The following is a 19,559-nucleotide window of genomic DNA, read 5'->3' as shown; positions in this document are numbered from 1 at the left end:
AGTGGTGTATCTTCCTCTCCTAAATAGTGTCCCTTATTGCTGTTGCTAGTTTAAATAAGAAGTTACTTTCTAGATCCTCAGTGTTATTATTGCTGAACTGTTACTATTCTTCCATTGAGCAACTTCTCTCCAACTTCCTCATAGGTTGCAGGGCTGGTTTTGGAACAATAAAAAAATTATAATAAAAAATTGGTCCCTACAAGGTACCAGATCCCAACCATCCATCATCCTTTAGCAAAGAGGGCGAGGAATCCACATGCCTATCCTGTGAACCCAAAGAAAGATTATGAGACAGCTTCCATGGAGCTGTGCCTCACAGACAGCAAGGAAAAGTCATTTCTATATATGGGATATGCCAGATAATAATTCTGTGTAAGAGAGCTCCACCTCACAACAGAGGGTCACCAGTTTCAATGGAGATTTAATTACACTCAGAATATCAACATCTTAATAATGTTCATGAGACATGTAAAACCTGAACACTTTTATAAGATTACCAAATAAACAAAGCTGGACTTAATCACAGCAATGCACTTTGATTTGTTAGTCCATAACTAAGGAAGCAATAAATATTCTATTATGTTTTATAGTTAGACTACATTATACTTGTAAATATGTTTTTAATTAAAAAAAAATCCTTAACACTGCTTTCTTGGATGCTATTTATTTTTAAATAATTTTAACACTGACACATACAATCAACCTTTATATATTTTCTGATTATTTCAAATTCTTATATATACAAGTTGAAAGTCTAAAAGAAACACAGGAACCGTTCTGTGCACTCTCTAACAGGGCATACAAAAGTGTGTTAATTCCTTCATAAAAGTGTACCTGAAGTTGCTTCTTGTAAAGCTGTCAATCCTGTGATAGCAACCATTGCAGCCAAATTGTTAAAAAGTCAGGATGAACTGAGCTGTTACAGAAATAGGTCAGCCATTTGTCTCTCCAGAGCCAGCTTTGTGCCTGACTTTTATTGTTCCCAACAGAAAGGTGAAAGTCACAGAGGAATGTAAGTTGTGCATAAATTGACACTGGATCAAGCTAAGGTAAACTTAGTGACACATATTCAAGTAGCTACCTTTCTAATGGTCTCATTATTCTATTTCCTTTCTTTCTTTACAGTTAATTTCTAAAACCTGGTTTCTCCAAAACAGAACTCAGCCCAAAAAAGTCACTTCAGTTTTACAGTATAATGCCCCACATTTAATATGCACCCAAAATCTCTCTCACTGGTTTCAGAAATTATTTTTCTGTGTATAATATAATTTGATGTCAGCTGTGGGGGAAACTGATTTTTGAATTTTGTAACCATTCCTTAGAAATTGAACATTTTTTAAACTATTTATTACTCTAACAGGTATTCATTCAGCTGCCCTAAGAAGCAGAAGCACCACCATGGTATTGCTGTCTCTTTACATTTTAGTGGGATACTACTTCTGCCATTACTAGCTGGCTCTGTGTTGGCTGCCTCACATTGTGGAAAAGATTTGTAAAGAACCCAGCTTGGAAATACTTGTATTACACTGCTAAAGTTGAAATAATTACCAAGTTCTGATCAAATGCCCACAGCAGTTAAAATATTTGAAACTGATTTTTCCAGTTCTGCAGGGTACTGGCACTCCAAGATGCAAACCTTTACAGGTCAGTTTAACATGTGGCTGTTTAAAAGGTTATAGACTGCACTAATGTCATTTGCAAGACAAAGAGAATAAGTGAGCTACTCCAATTACGATACTTGAAAAACTAAAAGTTTACAGCATCTAATTTTAGAAGACTTTTTAATTAAACTCACACATATTCCTTATTATAGCCCATGTGATTGGTAGTGATCAGCATTACAGCTAAACTTTCAGTAACCAATAAAAATACAGTATTTAGACCTCTGAAAAGGCAGACAAAATCTACATTTTTTTCCAATGTTGCTCGTAATTTTGTCTGAAAAGCTCTGCCAAACAAAATAGTGGCATGCTGATATGCATGCTAATGTAATACTAACAAAAGATTTCACCTTCTTACAGTATTCTCAAAACTTCACATACAAAACATGGGCAGCTGTTTAAGAAAAAGCAGTAGTAAGACATTGATAAAGAAAATTCCCTCCCAGGAATTAAGGCAGATGAAAAGGCTTAGATGTTCTCATTACACAGAAAAAGTAGCTACAGCATGATCCATGCCAAGACTTCAGACCAGTGAATGACAACCAAGTACAAGTGCCTGGAAAATCAGGAGCAGCAACATGAGAGAGGCATTATGATTTGCCCTTCACCTACTCAGTCCACTCCAGCAGATTTCATCTTTCCCTCAGCCTGTTCTATGAGCTATGCTCATCACATGATAGGGTATAAAATGTGCTGGGCCTGCTTTTTCAGTTTATCCAGGTGCTTTTATTTGCCACTGAATATCTGGACACTAGCAATGCTGAGAAACTAAAATTTACAATAGCACAACTCTATCTGTTAATAAAGACATGATGAGAAGACAGAATATAAACAATATAAGTCTGTGTCCTTCCTGCCCCTGTAACAGTTGTTTCATCAGAAAAGTAAAGGTGAGCTTCAATGGAAGTAAAAAAAAAGAAAAAATAAGAAGCCTGGTCTTCTAAAAATCCAATGTCCATCCAAACTGATGAAAGTTGTTTGTCTACATGTTTCTCATTTTGGCCATGAGTTCTTCTAGGCTTTCTTCAGATTCTGCTACTGTCTCCCCAGTTATTAAATTCTCTTCCTGTTAGGAACAGGAAGAAAAAGTTGTCAAGAAACAAGTAAACAAAAAAACCCCACAGATCAGCTTTACTGCTGTTACACCACACCATTTTCCCAGAACTAGGCACTCAGCTGTGAGATTAGGCCTAAATGATTATAAACTTCAATTGTAAACTATTTTGATTAGTAGTTAGAATGTTCTTACTGCAATACATTCAGACTCTTATGTTCCTCAGGTATACTCATTGCTCTTTGACTACATACAGCTTTTACAAGATATGTATGGTAAAAACTAATTGGTCACCAAAATATCAACTGAGAAATTCACATTTGCTGCCCCCAAATGCATTCATTCCTATCATCTTAGCAGTACATTCACATTAGCATCTACACTTAAAGAAGTATCTTTCCTAGGAACACAAAACTGGACCATGAAAAGGAATAATCAAATGAACTGAGGTCAAGTTTCACTGGAATTGTTCCAAGATGAAATTCTGGTTTAGGTTTAAAGGATAACCAAACTGCCTGGTATGATAAATTTACTCTACCATGTGGATTTCAAAATTTCATAAAGAATAAATACATTACCTTGTCTGGGATAGTGTAAGCTACACTAATTCCCTCAGGAAGCTCAGGTACTGGGCCAGATGCAGCCTTCAGCTCATCTTCTGAAATTTCTGATACTAATTCAATGCCTTTGCATTAAAAGTAAACAAGAACTCCATTAAAAATTAGAAGAAAAAGTTCTTCAATCACCAAGTTATTACAGTAAGAGGAAAGCTGCAGCTGCTTTCCCAAAACAGAATAAAACTAAACCTTGGATTTCAACAACTTCATTCCATTATCAATACAAAATATTTTCACTTTACAATGCATGAAATAATTCTATATAGGCAACTTAGGAACCAGAATGGCATTTCTAAGTTGTCCTTAGCATTCAAACTTTACCATAAAATACACTTCTCCCAGTTGTAAGATAAGACTATTTTCTATAGCATGTAATAAACAGAACATATATCTCCATTCTTAAAATGATTATGTAAAACATATTTACCATTCCTTAAGATAATTCCTTCGAATTTAAAACCCTCAGAGGAATGCAAAAATCCATGGGATGCCTAAGCACCGTGGTTATGGAAATGAAAACTGCTGTTTAGTATATTTAAAAGCAATATGCAGTTAATATATCTTCTCATATCTCTCTCATCTTCAGACCATCTAATGAGAATTTTTTTATCCAAACAGCAGTTACATTTTGAGCCTAAAACTTGTACATTGCACTACAAACATATCATCAAATTGTAGTAAAATTACTTTCAAAACCTGTGAGAAGCCAACAGTAATTACACAGTGTAAATTACAAAAAGTAGAAATTATAAGAATTCTATGTACCCTAAACTGTTCTCACCCAAACTGAATGTCAGTACTGGGAATATCATTTAGTCTCCAGTTGATGACTTACCCCAGTCATTGTCTTCGTGTACTATTTCATCTTCCTTTTCAATTATTTCTTCTTTTGGTCTTGCAGCTTCTTTTTTCTGGAGGGAAAACACAAAAAACCCCAAAAAACCTCTCAATAGCCAACATTTACCAGTCCCATTTCCAAGAACAGTGAAGAAATTCAAGCCTAATATTCACATTTCTTTCAATATGCAAGATAAAATGTTCTAAATGCAACTGCTTAGGAGCAAAAAGGCAAGTTCAAAAAAGCACCAAACCCATTAACACTCAAAGATATGACTGCCAGAAAAGTTTGCATTCAGTTAAGTAATAATTTCTTCTACATAACTGCTCAACCTTTCTTCCTACCCTTTACTTCAAGGCAACTGTAAGTACTGTATATTTAGAAACATGCACAATCATCTGAAGATAATTGCTGCAAAATGGAGAAGCAACAAACATTTTATTTTATTACAGATTTGCAGCTTGCTTTGTTCTCTAAGAAAATTGAATTAAAAAATGGACCCACAAACCCAAACTGTTTTTACCTTATAATTTTCTTGCTGTTTTCTGCAATTGTGGTCACTACATTGGGGGTTTGGCTTCATAGACATAGTTGGGAAGAAATCCTGCATCGCATTGTAACCAAGATAATAACTCACAGTACCAAAATTTAACAGGTATCTAGAAACACAGAGAAAGGAGTTTGTAATATAGGTGCAAACCTAAAACTTCAGTTTCTCAGAGAATAATTTTTCCTCAAAGAACTTTAAGAATACACTTTAAGACTCATGGAGTTGTAGAGTTACTGCAATTGCCTTAAACACAGTTATGCTGTAGTCAGCTGGCAACAGAATAACTGGATCAATATATAACCCCATTTTCTTGTGGTGTGTGAGAATAACTTAGCTACAGGCAAGAGAAGTAATTTATTCTTTGTCCATGTACAAAATTTCAAAGACAAGTCAGCACTGTAGCATTTTTTAATGTATAAATTAATAATGTCAAATCAGAGCATGTTTAAATGCAGAACTAAGAAGAAAATGTGCATGTGTGTATGCAGTAACAGAAATACTTTGGAAAACACTGAAACTGTTTCTTACCCCTGAAAAGTTCTAGTTAAAAGCAATGTGTATTTCAGCCCTGTTCAATGTTGCCAGCACTTTTTTTCTTATATTTTGCTGTACACATCAAATAGCAACGACTCAGTCACTTACTTGAGAACATTTTGTACAAGCATTCCTGCCACAACACCCATGGTTGTAGGAAGACTGGCTGCACAGACTCCTTCTCGTTTCAATGTCTTCTCATCTATATTTGCAGCTACTACCAGTGGAGGAGCACACTGAGGGGCAGTAGAGAAATTATAGAATTTAAGATACTGCATCAGATATGTCAATATCACACTCACTAGGCCAGCTAATCTATACATTCTCAGTCCCACTCAAAAAGGCAAGTGAGCAATTCAGCAGAGCACCACGTACCGCAAAACAAGCGGATTCACCGGGTATGATCAGCTGGATGTGTCCTGACACTGCATTTTCACTCACTCCAGACTCCATCCAGATTTGCCCAAGTTCATTGCAGGCCTTATAAACACAAACACACACATCAGCACTGCAGAGGTTTAATGGAAAGAAAAGGAACCCAAACAATGATTTAGAGTAATGAAACACATTCATCTCCCTGCTTTCAGGCAAAAAGGCCATGGTCAGAAAAAGGGACATGGAGAGGTAGAAGACAAATTATTTATCAAAGGACAAATCAAACAGCAAATTAAAGTTGCCCTCATGAAGCCAGCCTTTTGTGCTTTCCTGAGGACCTGAGATGTTTCAATAAATACAGACATCAGTGACCCAGTCACAGGACTACAGAATATAATTCCACAAACTGTTTTTAGAAGCTTGAGTACAGTGTATGTGTGTGCCTTCTCTTGCAAGTTACGGATCGAGCCAGCTGAAGGTAACAGAAAACATACATTTGGCATATACCCTACACTGGCTGCTACTATAAATAAAAGCAGTTTGATTAAATAAACAGCATTTTTAGTATACAAAAAGTCATGTGAATTATACAATTAGCTATAGAAAATCTTTAAAAGTTTGCAAGATTTAACACACCAGCCTTTGAAAATACCATTATATAAACACAGCAATTTGAAATGACAGAGTTTATGATACTTTGATCTTTTACTAGCAATTAGCTGATAGTAACTTTAAAGTCTTCAGTCATATTTATACACATAAAATGGGTTTACAAGAACTAGGTAAAAGCCCAGATTCCTCATGTCAAGTGGCACATTTCTTAGGAGATTGTCTTTTCTATAGTTCCATAATTCCTAACATTATTTGTAAGTGACAACAGACCTCCACAAGCCTTTGGTGCCTTACCGTGTTAATTGCCATGCGAGCTTCAAAGTTGTCCACACAGCTTAGAACCAGATCCACAGGCTTCCCTTCCTCCAGTGCACCATTACTGAAACAAGCATCAGAGGTTTACATGAAACTGCTGGCAGAACAAAACACCAACACAGCAACCAACATGCTGCTTTAGAGTGCAAAAGCCCGAGAAAAGTAAATTTGCTAACAAAACTTGTGCAAATGCAGTATAGGATACAACAAACATCTTAGATCTGCAGTAGAAATAAAACTATGCTGAAGCTGAGATTTAAAAATATGAGCATTTTAGATTGTTTTATATAGTATGCACTCACAGTACAAAGTATTGGAGAATTGTATCTTTGTACAACAGAACTGCAAAGGGTCAAAGTTATTTCAGATTTCTGTGAGATCCACTAATACCTACTTTCTTCTTCATTCTATAAATCATACCTGAAACTACTACAGAGCACTCAAAATATGATCTGATCTGTTTTCCATAATGGAAAACCTAGAGTTCTGGTTGGAAATCTAAAGATGTACTCATACAAAAAATAACTACATAACAGTAGAAATAAATGCCAGCTATACAGAAGGCAGGAATGCCTTCATATAGATGTATTTCCCAGAGGTTTTCAATTGGAAGTCATTAAATTGAAAAAGAGCCCCAACAAGAAAATGTGAGGCTGTGTAGAACCACACATCAGTAGAAGTTAGCAATATGCTAAAGTTGAGGGATTTTACCTTATTCTATCCATGAAGTGCTCAAAGTTGTCCAGTGTTGTAATGTTGTAGTTATGTACTTCAAACTGAACATCAGGATTAATTTCCCTTATGGAGGAAATAATAGGAGTCAGTAGCAAAGAAAGAATACAATGATAATTTGCACTCTATTCTTTAACCTCATGAGTGTTGCTACAGTCTTAAGTTTCCAGTCTGAACTCTAGAATTCACCCATATTAGTCAGAAATTCAGATTAGATAAGAAAAAAACCCTCAGCATACAGAAGTGGCATAGTTTATACCAAACTCTTGAGCAAAACTAGCTATACTTAAAGAGTAAACTCACATTATGGTTTTGCCCAGTCCAAAAATATCTTTGAAGTATCAATTATCCCCACAAATATTTTATACTAAAATTCCCAAATTGATCATGCTCCTTTGCAAATGATTAAGATTGAAACATTAGTTTTCTGGAGCAGCATTCTGGCTAAATACATTTTGATACCCACTTCTCCAAGTTATACCTCAAAGTATGTTCTGCCGCTTCCACTTTACTTAATCCAGCTTGATGAGGTTGGAAGAAGAGTCTGTTCATGTTTGCCAGTTCCACTTTGTCATAATCAAACAGAAGCAGCTATAATAAAGATTGTTTTAACATGTGTGAAATTCTGCAAACAGAGCATTGTGACAAGGCATTTTGAACAACAAAACTAATTCTAAAAGCAAAACCATAGAAAACTCCCCCAACCAAACTCCCTCCCTCAGAGGCCCATTCAGTTCACACACAAGAGGTACCAACATCACAAGGACGTGAAAAACTGAACCAATCTGTTAACTCATTAAAATTAGTTAATAAAAAGTTAACTCCTTATTTGACCTTGACTAAGAATATTCAACAGATTATCTACATGAACAGTATCACCTCTATTATCACATTCCTACTTGCTGCCATGTGACAAACTAATGTTTGTGAAAAAGATATCTGCTTGTCATCTACTACATTTCAATTGCGTGATACAAACTTGGTTCTTAAAAGATCTTTTATGTGAAATACCCCCTCCTTTTTCTTTATTTTGTTTTCCTTTTGCAGTAATCCAGCATGAAGATTAAAGAGATGGGTTCTATAAGAATATGGAGATGACAAACATCCAAACGAGAATCATCCAGATGGTACAGGATTAAGCCCTAAATAAATCAATTTTGCCAGTATAACAAAAATACAGACTCTTCACGTGTGATGTTTACACAAGTGCTGTTCTTGAGAGTGGAATCAAATCAAATTCTTTACAAAAGGGGACTGGTCCATCTACTATAAAGACACAGAAGAATTAAAAAAACTCTCATTACCTTACCAATGCCACACCTTGTCAACATTTCAGCAGTCACACTGCCAACACCCCCTACACCCACTACTGCAACTGTGAAGGTACGGATTTTCTGTAGAAAGAAATAATGCACAGATCAGTATCCCAAAAGTGGCCCTCCCAGGGAAAAAATGCAAGCAGTGTTTCATTACAGACAGAATCCTACCTCATAGTCTTGGACAATTCCCATTCTTTTTAATGCCATCAAGCGACTGCAAAGAAAAAAATGCAACGTTACACAGAAAATGTTCTTTAGGTTTCTAACAACAATTTTTCTTTTCTGGTATTTAAAATGACTTTTGCTTTAGAAATAACCTCAGCAAGCAATAAACTCAAGCCTGCTGTTTCCACTGCAGTTGTGATTGCCAGCTAAGCACAGTCTGAGTAACAGAGTACAGAGTAACTCAGAGTAGATGCTTCTCTATTTGCACCAGTCCTAACCCTGCACAAACTCATGCACCTATTCCTCTGGTATGTGTAATATTAATGAAATCGGGAGGACTATCAGCTATTTTTGTAGATGAACCCCTGATTTGCAGAATGAAAGGTGACACTTTTTTTGTCGTAATGAACCATATGGCAGCGAACTAGTGAAGACTTGCACTGTGTTCTGATCAATTTGATTAGATTAACATAACATTTAAAAAGATAAACAGACAATATCAGGTTTTAAGGATAACAGGAAGGATTTTAAAGTAATTTTTTATCCCTCTATTGCATTTTTCATGAAAGTACAAGTATCAACTCGTATTAAGGAAAAATAAAACCAAACCCAAAACAAAACAAAAAAAAAAAAAAAAAAAAAAAAAAAAAAAAATCATCAGATTTCTAGAAGGAAAGGTGTCTCTAAACATCAAGAATTCTACAAACCAACTTCTAAATTAGGCAATTTGGAGGAATGAGAATAAAACCTCATGTAATACTAACATCTGTCATTTACTAGCAACCTGGCTGAAAAACTCACTGTTTCCTCCCTCTCTTTCCCCCTCCATGTGTTGTAAAGCAAGATAATACAAAGTAACCCTGACATCCAGCCAAGCCAGGCGGGAAATGCAAGAGCATCTCTCCCTGCTCCGCACGGAGCACCTGCCTCCTGCGCTGCCCCACACCCTCCTGGGCACACCCAGCCCCATCCCCGACATTCCCACCCGTGGATTCTCCTCCAGCTCCGTGCGCCTGCCCCGCTTCACCCGCACCCACCGCTCCACCGCACGGTCCCCGCTGCCCACCCTGCTGCCCGACCCTCCTCGCACCTGTAGGGGTTGGAGTCGGTCACCTCGGCGCTCATGGTGTCGATGCGGGCCCGCGCCGCTCCCCGCCCGCGCCGCTCCCGGCCCAGCTCCTCCTCCAGCTCCCGCACACGCCGCTCCAGCCGCTCCAGCCGCCCGGGATCCGCCATGGCAGCGACACGTCTGTGCCCGGCCCCGGCAGCTTCCGGGAAGCGCCGGGGCGGGGCCTTCCCTTCCCGGGGCGGGGCTTTCTCTTCCCGGGCCGACGCCTTCCCTTCCCTGGCCTTCCCTTCCCGGGGCGGGGCCTTCCATTCCGGGGCGGGCCCTTCCCGGGGCCGCCTCCTCACGCCGGGCAGCGGGCGGGGACTGAGGGATCGCGTCCGCCTCCCGGGAATCGTCGTGTTCCGGGAGAAGGCGCCGGGTCCGACAGCCAGGGGGCTGCGAAGCGCTTTCTTTGGCTGGACCGAGGCGGCTCCGGGTGACCCGGGCTCGGCGCGGCCTCCGAGGATGGCGGCGGAGCCGGGCACTAGCGAGGTGCGGCGGCAGCACCGCTTCGACCAGGGCAGCCTGGAGCGGTACCTGAGCGGCCGCTTGCCCGGCTTCCCCGGGCAGCCCGCGGGCGCGCTGGCTGTCAGGCAGTACAGGTAACACGGTGGCGCTGGTGGCAGGTGACTGACACAGGTGGCGGCGCCGCCGCTCCCCTGCCCCGCAGCGCCCGGGAGCCGCTCGCTGCCGCCTGCCAGGGGAAGCGGTCAGACGTTTTTAAGATGGGTGTTTAAGATGAACTCCGACTTGGTCCAGTTAAAGCACGTCCCGGCTCGTCCCTTGAGCTGCTGGAGAAGGCAAAGTTTGCGGTGGCGGCCAAAGTGACCTTTGTCGCACTCAGTCTGTGGCTGGCTGTGGGCGGGCTGTGTGTTGGGTGGACTTCCCGCTGTCCTCAGAGGACACCCACGGTTGTTTCATTGCCTACGCATAAATCGCAATTGATCTGCTCTATCTTTAATGCACAGCAAATAGTAATGTTCAGAAGCACATACATGGCCTAAGAAGTCAATTGGAAGCGTTAGGCTGTCGCCAGGTGAGCGAATCCACGAGAAGAGAGTAAGGATGTGCCGAGATTCCCGGTGCTGCCGGAGAGCATTGTGCGCTGAGCCAGGGAGGTGCTACACCCGAGCTCCAAAGCCTCTGGTCCACAGAGCACTCATTCTGCATTCAGCAAACCAGTGGTGTGGCTGCACGACTTCGTGTCAGGAACTATTAGAAATAGTGATTTTAAAAATAAGGATTAGTTCCTTTGTAGGCATGACCTTTACTAACTTATCTGCAGCTCTCGCTAAGAAACAGTGAACAATTTTTCATTGTCTTCTGACCTAAATATAAAATATTAATTCATTAAATCTGCCCTAATCTTCCTATGTACCTCAGCTGTGAAGACCTTAGGAGAGTAACTGATAGTAAAGTCTGCTAAAATATTGTTAGTATTTATGCTTTTACTTCTTTGTCTTGTAATTACAGTTCAAGGCTTCAGCTGGCCTAAATTTGTTTTGTTCCAGGCAGAGTATTTGTCAGTTCAACTTCTTAAACTGTTACAAACTGTGCCCTAACTGCTTTGGGGAGAATGGAAATATAGTGGGAGGAATGAGGACAAAAGTTAATTTGATTTCCCAATAGTTGTCTAATCATTTATTGGACTAGGTCAGAATACATCTTAATAATGAACCCGATAAAGAGAGAAATGCATGCAGATTAACACAGAGCCTTGAGGAAAATAAGGATCAATGGTTTGATTGAAATATTATAGACAAGGTGTTATGAAGGGTTTAACTGGGTTGTCCTTCTCTTTTACATGTGTGTGATTGAAATGTCTCATTTTCTTTGTGACTCCAGCATGCATGCTTTAGAATTTTACAGTTCCTATAGGCTGTTCCTTAAGCATAATTTATGGACATGATAATCAGGCTGGCAAACCGTGGGATTGGTGCTAGAGTCATCAGTAATTTAATCATAGACTAGAATCATATAGTGATTTGGGCTGGAAGGAACCTTAAAGATCATCTAGTTCTAATCCCCTTGCCTTGGGCAGGGACACCGTTTTCTAGATCAGGTTGTTCAGAGCCCCATCTAGCCTGAGCTTGAACACTTTCAGAGATGAGGCATCCACAACTTCTCTGGGCAACCTGTTCCAGTCCAGATTTGAAAAAACACAAAACAGCTCTGGAGATGATTTCCACCATCCTGACGTTTTATTCAGATCAAGTCACAATACATTTTGCAAGTATCATTTCTGTTAGACGTTTACAAATTTGTAAGTACTTGAATTTTTGAGTAATTATAATGTTTCTCTTTGCAGCTCAGGCCAGTCAAACCCAACCTTTTACCTTCAGAAGGGTGGGCAGGCTTTTGTGCTCAGGAAAAAGCCCCATGGTCCCCTTTTACCTGGAGCACACAATGTAAGTAACATTCTTCACTGAGCTCCAAACATTTTGTTTTGCAAGTGACCAGGGTCTATGCATGATGGTCCAGCACATTGATGAATCTGTCCAGAAATGCAGTGATGATGCTGGATTATTTCCCAAGTTCTGTGCTCTCCATATAATTAAACATTCAAGAGGATTCACTGTGCTTATTTGTGTTAGGGATGTTTTAACTGAACCTAAATTTCTTTCTCTTCCTCAGGTTGACAGAGAATATCATGTGCAGAAAGCCTTATTTTCAGCTGGGTTTCCAGTGCCTGAGCCCCTGTTGTATTGCAGTGACGTTTCTATCATTGGAACAGAGTTTTATGTAATGCAACATGTTCAGGTTGGTCCTCCAATGTGAGGGATTATTTCTTTTACCCTACTACAAGCTGCTTTTAAATTGTTTCAAAGCTTTCTGTTAGAGCCTTACTCAGCACAGTTTTCTGATATGAGCATAAATAATCTTCTGATATTTTAAAGAAATGGTAGCTATCAGTGATTTTCACAGGTTTGAGCTTCTGCAGGGCTTATTTCACACTTTGTTGCATTTTTTAACTCAGTATTTAACCTCTTGTTCTCATTTGAGCTCTTGGAAGGATGCCTTGAAACGAGGCAGTGTTGCCTGTGTGAAAAGCATACACAAGTCAGGGAAAAAAAAATCAGGCTGTAAACTGAATCTTTGGACATTCTGGAGCTTGTGAAGATAGGAGCTGACATACAATCACCTTTTCTTGAAAACAAAGCAGGATTCAAGTTCAAACAGTAGTTTCAGAAAGAACACAGCATGTATCAGTCTGTGGTCCACCACTCTGGGGGTGCTGTACCTGAGTTCATGTGCTTTTTGTTAGATTTTGGTGATTTTGAGCAGAAAATTGCTGTGCTGTGTCCTTCTTTTTTTTCCTACCTTGTGGGAGGAGGAGTTGAACTCAGGCCTTTCCCTTTTCATTGCATCCCATTCTATCATCAGGTTCACTGGGAAATAAGAAATGTAAGTTTTTTGGGCCAGTTTCTAAGATTAGGTTAGCCATCCTACAAAAACTGAATATTAAGGGTAATAGAAGGTAAGGGCTGTGAAAAATTTGAAACAGATTTCTTACATCAAAGGTGGAGAATTTTACTGGTTTTGATTAGAACAAAGTGATTCTTTAAAAAGAAATCTTTTTACTTTTCCAAGTATGTAAATATACATGTCTGTCCATTCTGCCATGGTCAGCACTGTTGTCTTTTTAACAATTATAAAAATGGAACAACAAGCCCATCTTGTAAATGTATTCAACTGGTTTTAAGGAGAAAAATAAGTTAATTTCTTTGAAGTGTTTAAGGCTTTGTACCCACAACCCACCCATTCCCCTGCCTGCCTCTCCTTTCCCCTGGAGTCTTTATTGGCATTTTTTCTGCAATTTAGTTTTTAGAGACAATATAGTAACATTGTTTTTCTTAGAACTTTCAAGTTTGAGGATACCTGGATTGAGTGTAGTAATTCAGAATTTCATACACAGATACACCATATACTAATGACCTGTGTTTACGGTGAATCCCTTCATTGGCCCTGGGTGAGGAATGAAATAATTGAGGAAGAAGTTTTTGATTGCATAGGGAGTGTTGGTTCACTACATTTGTTTTTGGTTGTGGAATGTATAACTTTACTTCTTTTCATCTGATGTGTATGTCCCACCAAATACCTGATTTATGGTATTTTAGGGTCGCATTTTCCGAGACAGCTCTCTGCCTGAGGTGGGCCCAGCAGAGCGTTCTGCTCTGTATCTTGCAATGATAGAAACTCTGGCCCTGTTGCACTCCTTTGATTTACAGTCATTGGGTCTCCAAGGATATGGTAGAGGACCAGGATACTGCAAAAGACAGGTACAGCTCTTAAAATTCTCTTGAAAACGAACATTCTTTGTTTGTTTGATTTGCAAGCTAAATTGTTAATTATTGATTATCCTATTTTAGCTATTAAACCTTCACTTAGTTCAATTAATTGTGCGCAATCTGAAGCCACTGCTACTTTCAGATTGATTATGTAATGCTGTCCTTAGGGAATGATACGCATTTGCTTTTGGAATAACACTAGATCTGGGCTGTGGAAATAGGATTGAAATAGATGTGGTCTTAATTTCATCTTTTGATATGTCAGTTCACATTTGCAAGTGCAGAGGTACTGGGTTTTACTGAATTTTCAAGCCACATGGTGATAGCCAAAGCCCAGAAGCATTGCTTCAAAATTTTATACTCTTGGAAAACTTGTGAATCAACTGAAAAATCTGTCTGGGTGTTTGTATTTTTTAGGTATCAACTTGGAAAAAACAGTATGATGCAGCTGCTCATACAGATATTCCTGCCATGAACAAGCTGGCTGAGTGGTTAGCAAATAACTTGCCGCCTAATGATAATGAAGAAAGGTTGATTCATGGGGACTTCAGAATAGATAACATCATCTTCCACCCAACAGAGGTATTTGCAATGTATTTGTACATTTAGTAGGTTTTGGCCCTCCATTTGTTTGTACTCCTGTCATGTAATGGTGCACTTACTTGTGGATTATTTTAGTGCATGAAGCATGTTTGAAAGAAATAGTAGAAGACTGAACTTTTCCCTATACTCTGTATAAGGTGTTTAGGTACCTAATACAGTCCTGGCTTTCATTGCAGGAGCTAGATAGAATCAACATAATCACAGGATCATAGGATTGTTTAGATTGGAAGAGACTTTAAAGATCATCTGTTTCTAACTCCTTGGTCATGGGCAGGGATACCTTTTACTAGACCAGGATGCTCAGGACCCCATCCAACCTGGCCTTGAGAGATACTCTATTTATTCATTAGTTCTAGTCCCTGCTTCAAAGTACAGGAGCAAGATTTTATATGCATAGATCCTATTGGATTCAGTGGTGCTGAAGGCTCAGTTCATTCAACTACATAAGCATCTGATCCAAAGCCCACTGACTTCTGCTTTGTGGTTTCAGTTAACAACAAGGACTTTTGGAGCCAGAGCTCAATGTATGATACATGACACTAGTGGAAGCAAAGGAAAATCTGGCACAGTTGTTTAGTTATGGAGCACATGGAGATCACAGAGACCCTGAAAGTTCCCCATTCATCTTTAGGGAAAATAAGAGATTTTTGTTTGCTTTTTTGTTTCTAATTTATGGTATAAAATATGTGCTACCTATCTACCAACACAGTTACATTTTCATTAGTTTTTTCTGTGCTGTCTGCTGTGTTGTGACCAGAAGACATGCCTGGAACTTGTGACCATGACTGCAGTGGTCATGAAAGCAACATATCCCAGAGATTTCTAGAAATTTTGTGCATAGATAGATGATATACATGATTTGTAGTCTTAAATGTGCTGATTCATTCCCTGAGCAGGGAATTTGACAGTGCTGGGGCCCCTCCCAGCTGTTCCTGATGCAACTGAAGTAATTGACCAAGTTGTGCATAGGCAATTTTAAGTAATCTGTAGAAACCATTCCTGAATGTGCAGGACTGACCATGTAGGAAAGACTTTTTTGCATATTTGAAGCAGCCATGGATCATGAGGAGGCTGGAGAGGCCATTCAGGTTAACAGGACAGCTGGATTATAAGAATTTGTCAGAATGACACTGTGTGGAGTCTCAGGCCACCCAGCTGAACACACCAAGATGCTTTCAGCAGAGGTTCACTCTGAGCAGTGGTTGGCTTCCTGTTTAAGAAATTCAGTTCCCCACATCTATGGGCAGTGTTGTGATAAATTAGGTTTTCTGGTGCATGGTCTGTGTGAATTTCTAAAGAATTACTAAAGGACTGTGCAACAGGACTGGAAAATAAACACAACTCTCAGAACTACTATTCTTTAGGGTGTTTTAATGCAATCATCTTTTCTACTAGAAGAGTTTGGAAGTTTCTGACAGGAAGAACATTACTCAAAAATATAGATTTAAATCAGATTTTCTTTGGAAAAATGCCTATCTGTCCCTATTTGAATGTTAATTTTCTGCAGATCTTTAGATAGTGCCAAAAGGAACTCTGTAGACAGCTACACTGTGTGTTTTTAATTTTAAACTTATAGTAGCCAAATAAAACACTTGGGTATTGAGTGGGTTGTGCATTTGTGATGGAGAGAGCATGTCTTCTAGCACTCACTTGAGGTTTTTATTTTTATTTAAGGCTCGTGTTTTGGCAGTGCTGGACTGGGAACTTTCAACTACTGGTCATCCTTTAGCAGATTTAGCATATGTCACTCAATTCTACTTTTGGCCTACATCTATTAAGGACTTAGGTCAAGGCTCTGTCTTGGGTTTCAAAGACACCATAGGTATGAAATTACAATCTTTTTCTTGAAACAAATCCTAGGCTTGATTTCTGTTTGAAATGTTATAAAAATTAAATGGTAAATTTACAAGCAAATGGTTTTGCATTTATAAAGAACCTTTCTGTAATTTTTTTGCTGTGGAAAACATGCTGATAGTGAGGCTTTGAATTGTTCTATTCTATCAAGCTTTGTCTTAGCTACAATGTGCTACTTCTGTAAAATCTTATTTTGAACCTTTCTAAGAGATAATGGAAGAAAAAAAATATATAAATCTAAATATATAATTTGTCTTTTTTAAAAAAAGCCTTTTCTCTCCCAAGTGAAATGATTTGCCTGACTGGGGTGGAGACAAAGGGCAGCAGGAAGTGTCATGGTTTTCTGAAATTCTGGCAACTCCTACTTTGGTCTCTCCATATCACAATTATGTCATCATAAATGAGAAATCATAGTGTTTACTATGTAAAAGAAAAACCTCATTAAGTTTGAAAACTGTTCAAATGTTTGAAGAATAAGGTGGAAAAATAATAGAAAATTTTGAGTATTCTGAACAAATCTGTTCTATTTTGTTGTAGAAACGCCTTCCTTTGAAGAACTGGTTTCCATTTACTGTCGCTGCCGGCGTATTTCCACTACTTTATCCAACTTTAACTTCTTTCTTGCTTTGTCCTTTTTTAAAGTGGCAGCAATAGCCCAGGTAATAGCTCACCCTCACATTTGCTGAAATGTCACATATCTTTGTGTGTTTGTGGGTGGTTCATTTAGTCATTGGTAATAATCATATGTCCATGCTGTTTTCAGTTGGCTTGAGGGACAGGCTGGGCTCATTTGCTATATCACGTGCAGACATTTGTCTTTTCTTTTTTAATTTTTCCTTTTCCACTACCACTTTTTGTGATTTGCCTTTTGTGTGTTTTAGCTGGGATATAGTTTTAACTCTTGCAGCAAACATTTCCATTGTATCAGTAAGGTACCAAAACACATATTAGCATATCCCAGTAAGTTTTTTTCCTTTTAAGCCTATGTGCATTTAAGTGTTACTTTTATATTTGAAGAAATCACCAGTGTGTTAAAGAGACAATTTTAAGTGTATAATTATACCATATATGGCTTTCTTTTGATTTTAGGGTGTATATGCCAGGTATCTCATTGGAAATGCTTCTGCAGAGAATAGTCATGAATTTGCAAAGCTTGTGAAGCCTCTGGCAGAAAGAGGATTAGAGCTCTCAAAAGGGTAAGAGTGGTCTAAACTACTGGTCAAAGGCAAGGCAAAGCTTTTCCAACATCTTTATTTATTTAAATGCCTGCCTAAGGTAGTTTATGTTATTATGAGGGAAAATCTGGTCTTGTTACTGCATTGAATGTTCTTCCCTAGGTCATCCTTCAGCAGCACACAGCACAGCATTTCTGGAGAACTCTTCCATCAAAGTAGGAAAGGCCAAGAAATTTTGCTGAAGGTTAAGCAGTTCATGAAGCAGCACATTTATCCAGCTGAGAAGGTAAAAGCATTTCATTAACCTGTTTATAAAGGAACATTTTCTGACTAGACTTTATAAAAAATGTTAAAGTACATATAGAAGTCATGTCTTCCTGGGGTTTTTTCCAAAAACAGCCTTATTTTCATGCAGTAATGGTTGTGGCATTACAAAATATTAGCAGAAGTCATTGTAGAGTACGTTATTTCTTTTCAGGATTAAAATGTTGTTTGCATTGTTAATAAAAGAGTTATTTTTAAACATTTTAAGTGTAAAAATTTCTCTTTTTCTAAAAAAAGTTACTTTTTTAAAGGAAGTTGCCAAAATACTTGTTAGACTAGCAACAATCTAGAACTCTTAGGTACTGAACCAAAAAACACCTATTTAAAAATAGAAACTGCTGAATTTAATTGTATGAAGCTGAATGTTTCTGTTTCTTGCTTTTTAGGGTGTGACAAAAAATGGGATTGCATAATGTATCAGAGTAGCTTCATTCCTGAATCTAATACCAATGAAGATTTGAAATCAGATAATGAAATAGACACAAAGTCCATAGTTAGTGGAAAGGAAAATTAGATTAAGTGGTTTACTTCTTATCCTAGGAAGGTTAGGAATTTCCACTTAGGAAGTTATTTGAGCTTTTAACCTCCTGGAAGTGCAGATGGCTTTTGTTGCAGAATTTGTTGTTTTGGGTTTCTGAATTAATTTTTTTTTTACAAGTCAGGCAGAAATGCAGAGAATATCTTAATCTAAAAGGTTTATGAATGCATCTATCTATCACAAGGAGGGTTCAAGGACAGTAACTCTTGACATGCAAAGTTTCTTAGAAAATATGCCTGTGACTAAGTTTGGTTTGTAGTTTTGGATTGTCCAAGAAAGCCTTGCAATAATTAAAGTATTTGCTTTAAAAAACAAACAAATCACAAATAACCATGCAAGTTTTTCAGATGAGTCATGTTGTGCTTGAAAGTTATTTCTGGTGACAGGGATTGTGAATCAGGACTTGTAAATCCTACTCGGGCATTTGTCTTCATTGTGTCATTTTCAGAATTGGGTCCTACTTTTATTTATTTTATAACCTCATTTTATAGGTCTGGACCAGATTTGAAGTTCCATGCCTCACTAAAGCATGCTTTAAAGATACTAATATTATTAAATGTAGAGGTTCACTTAAAACTATTGGCTGGTGCTTGGAATGACTGCTTACATTATCTGTTAAGGAATTATTTTGACAGGAAGAGAAAATGTATTTTTGGTGGTGTTTTTTTCCCTCACAGTTAACAAAAGATTAGCTGAATCTTAAGTGTCAGTACATCAGGCTTTTATTTGTTGTTTTGCTTTTGGGTTTGTGCCTCTTATCTATACTGCTTTATCTCCAAAAATACTGACCTCCTAGTACCATTATCACATACATTAAACCATGCCAAATAGTAGTTAAGGTACTGATTAGGGTCATCTGATATTTAAAGTCTTGCAGAATGGATTGCAGTTGAACT

General features: G+C 38.4%; 2 protein-coding genes across 3 annotated transcripts in view; one reads left to right on the top strand and one right to left on the bottom strand.

The window, feature by feature from the left end:
- Positions 1-2,110: 2,110 nt before the first annotated feature.
- On the bottom strand, positions 2,111-10,077 carry UBA5 (ubiquitin like modifier activating enzyme 5). 2 transcript variants are annotated; one of them, XM_079302041.1, is made up of 12 exons: positions 9,863-10,077; positions 8,776-8,821; positions 8,593-8,682; positions 7,770-7,879; positions 7,268-7,354; positions 6,536-6,620; positions 5,630-5,734; positions 5,363-5,490; positions 4,694-4,829; positions 4,168-4,243; positions 3,294-3,400; positions 2,111-2,727 (listed from the first exon to the last, which is right to left on the bottom strand). In XM_079302041.1, exons 1-12 carry the CDS (start codon positions 10,006-10,008, stop codon positions 2,644-2,646), a joined length of 1,200 nt encoding a protein of 399 aa, XP_079158167.1. In that variant the 5' UTR covers positions 10,009-10,077; the 3' UTR covers positions 2,111-2,643. The 2 variants fall into 2 exon arrangements, with proteins under 2 accessions (XP_079158167.1, XP_079158168.1); XM_079302042.1 differs by lacking the exons at positions 8,776-8,821; positions 9,863-10,077 and having other exon boundaries at positions 8,598-8,684.
- A 54-nt stretch (positions 10,078-10,131) lies between these two features.
- Positions 10,132-19,559, top strand: part of ACAD11 (acyl-CoA dehydrogenase family member 11) — a 28,589-nt gene continuing 19,161 nt past the window's right edge. Inside the window, exons 1-9 of the mRNA XM_079302035.1 lie at positions 10,132-10,482; positions 12,189-12,288; positions 12,515-12,640; positions 13,999-14,160; positions 14,587-14,751; positions 16,447-16,594; positions 17,164-17,285; positions 17,716-17,822; positions 17,964-18,087. Coding sequence (XP_079158161.1) covers positions 10,346-10,482; positions 12,189-12,288; positions 12,515-12,640; positions 13,999-14,160; positions 14,587-14,751; positions 16,447-16,594; positions 17,164-17,285; positions 17,716-17,822; positions 17,964-18,087 — 1,191 coding nt within the window. The 5' untranslated portion in view covers positions 10,132-10,345. The remainder of the gene's footprint in view (positions 10,483-12,188; positions 12,289-12,514; positions 12,641-13,998; positions 14,161-14,586; positions 14,752-16,446; positions 16,595-17,163; positions 17,286-17,715; positions 17,823-17,963; positions 18,088-19,559) is intronic.

This window comes from Erithacus rubecula (genome assembly GCF_903797595.1).
Source record: "Erithacus rubecula genome assembly, chromosome: 3".
NCBI lineage: Eukaryota > Metazoa > Chordata > Aves > Passeriformes > Muscicapidae > Erithacus > Erithacus rubecula.
Note: the sequence above shows the minus strand (reverse complement) of the source record. Positions and strands in the feature narration are given on the sequence as shown.

What these genes read in the sequence shown, in the direction of transcription:
- UBA5 (XM_079302041.1), bottom strand. Translation starts at nt 10,008, where the DNA reads ATGGCGGATCCCGGGCGGCTGGAGCGGCTGGAGCGGCGTGTGCGGGAG. An exon ending in CAAGGTGTGGCATTGGTAAG is followed by an intron (nt 7,880 to 8,592) that starts GTAATGAGAGTT and finishes TCTTTATTATAG; the next exon opens with CTGCTTCTGTTTGATTATGA. An exon ending in GTGAATCCGCTTGTTTTGCG is followed by an intron (nt 5,491 to 5,629) that starts GTACGTGGTGCT and finishes ACTGCCCCTCAG; the next exon opens with TGTGCTCCTCCACTGGTAGT.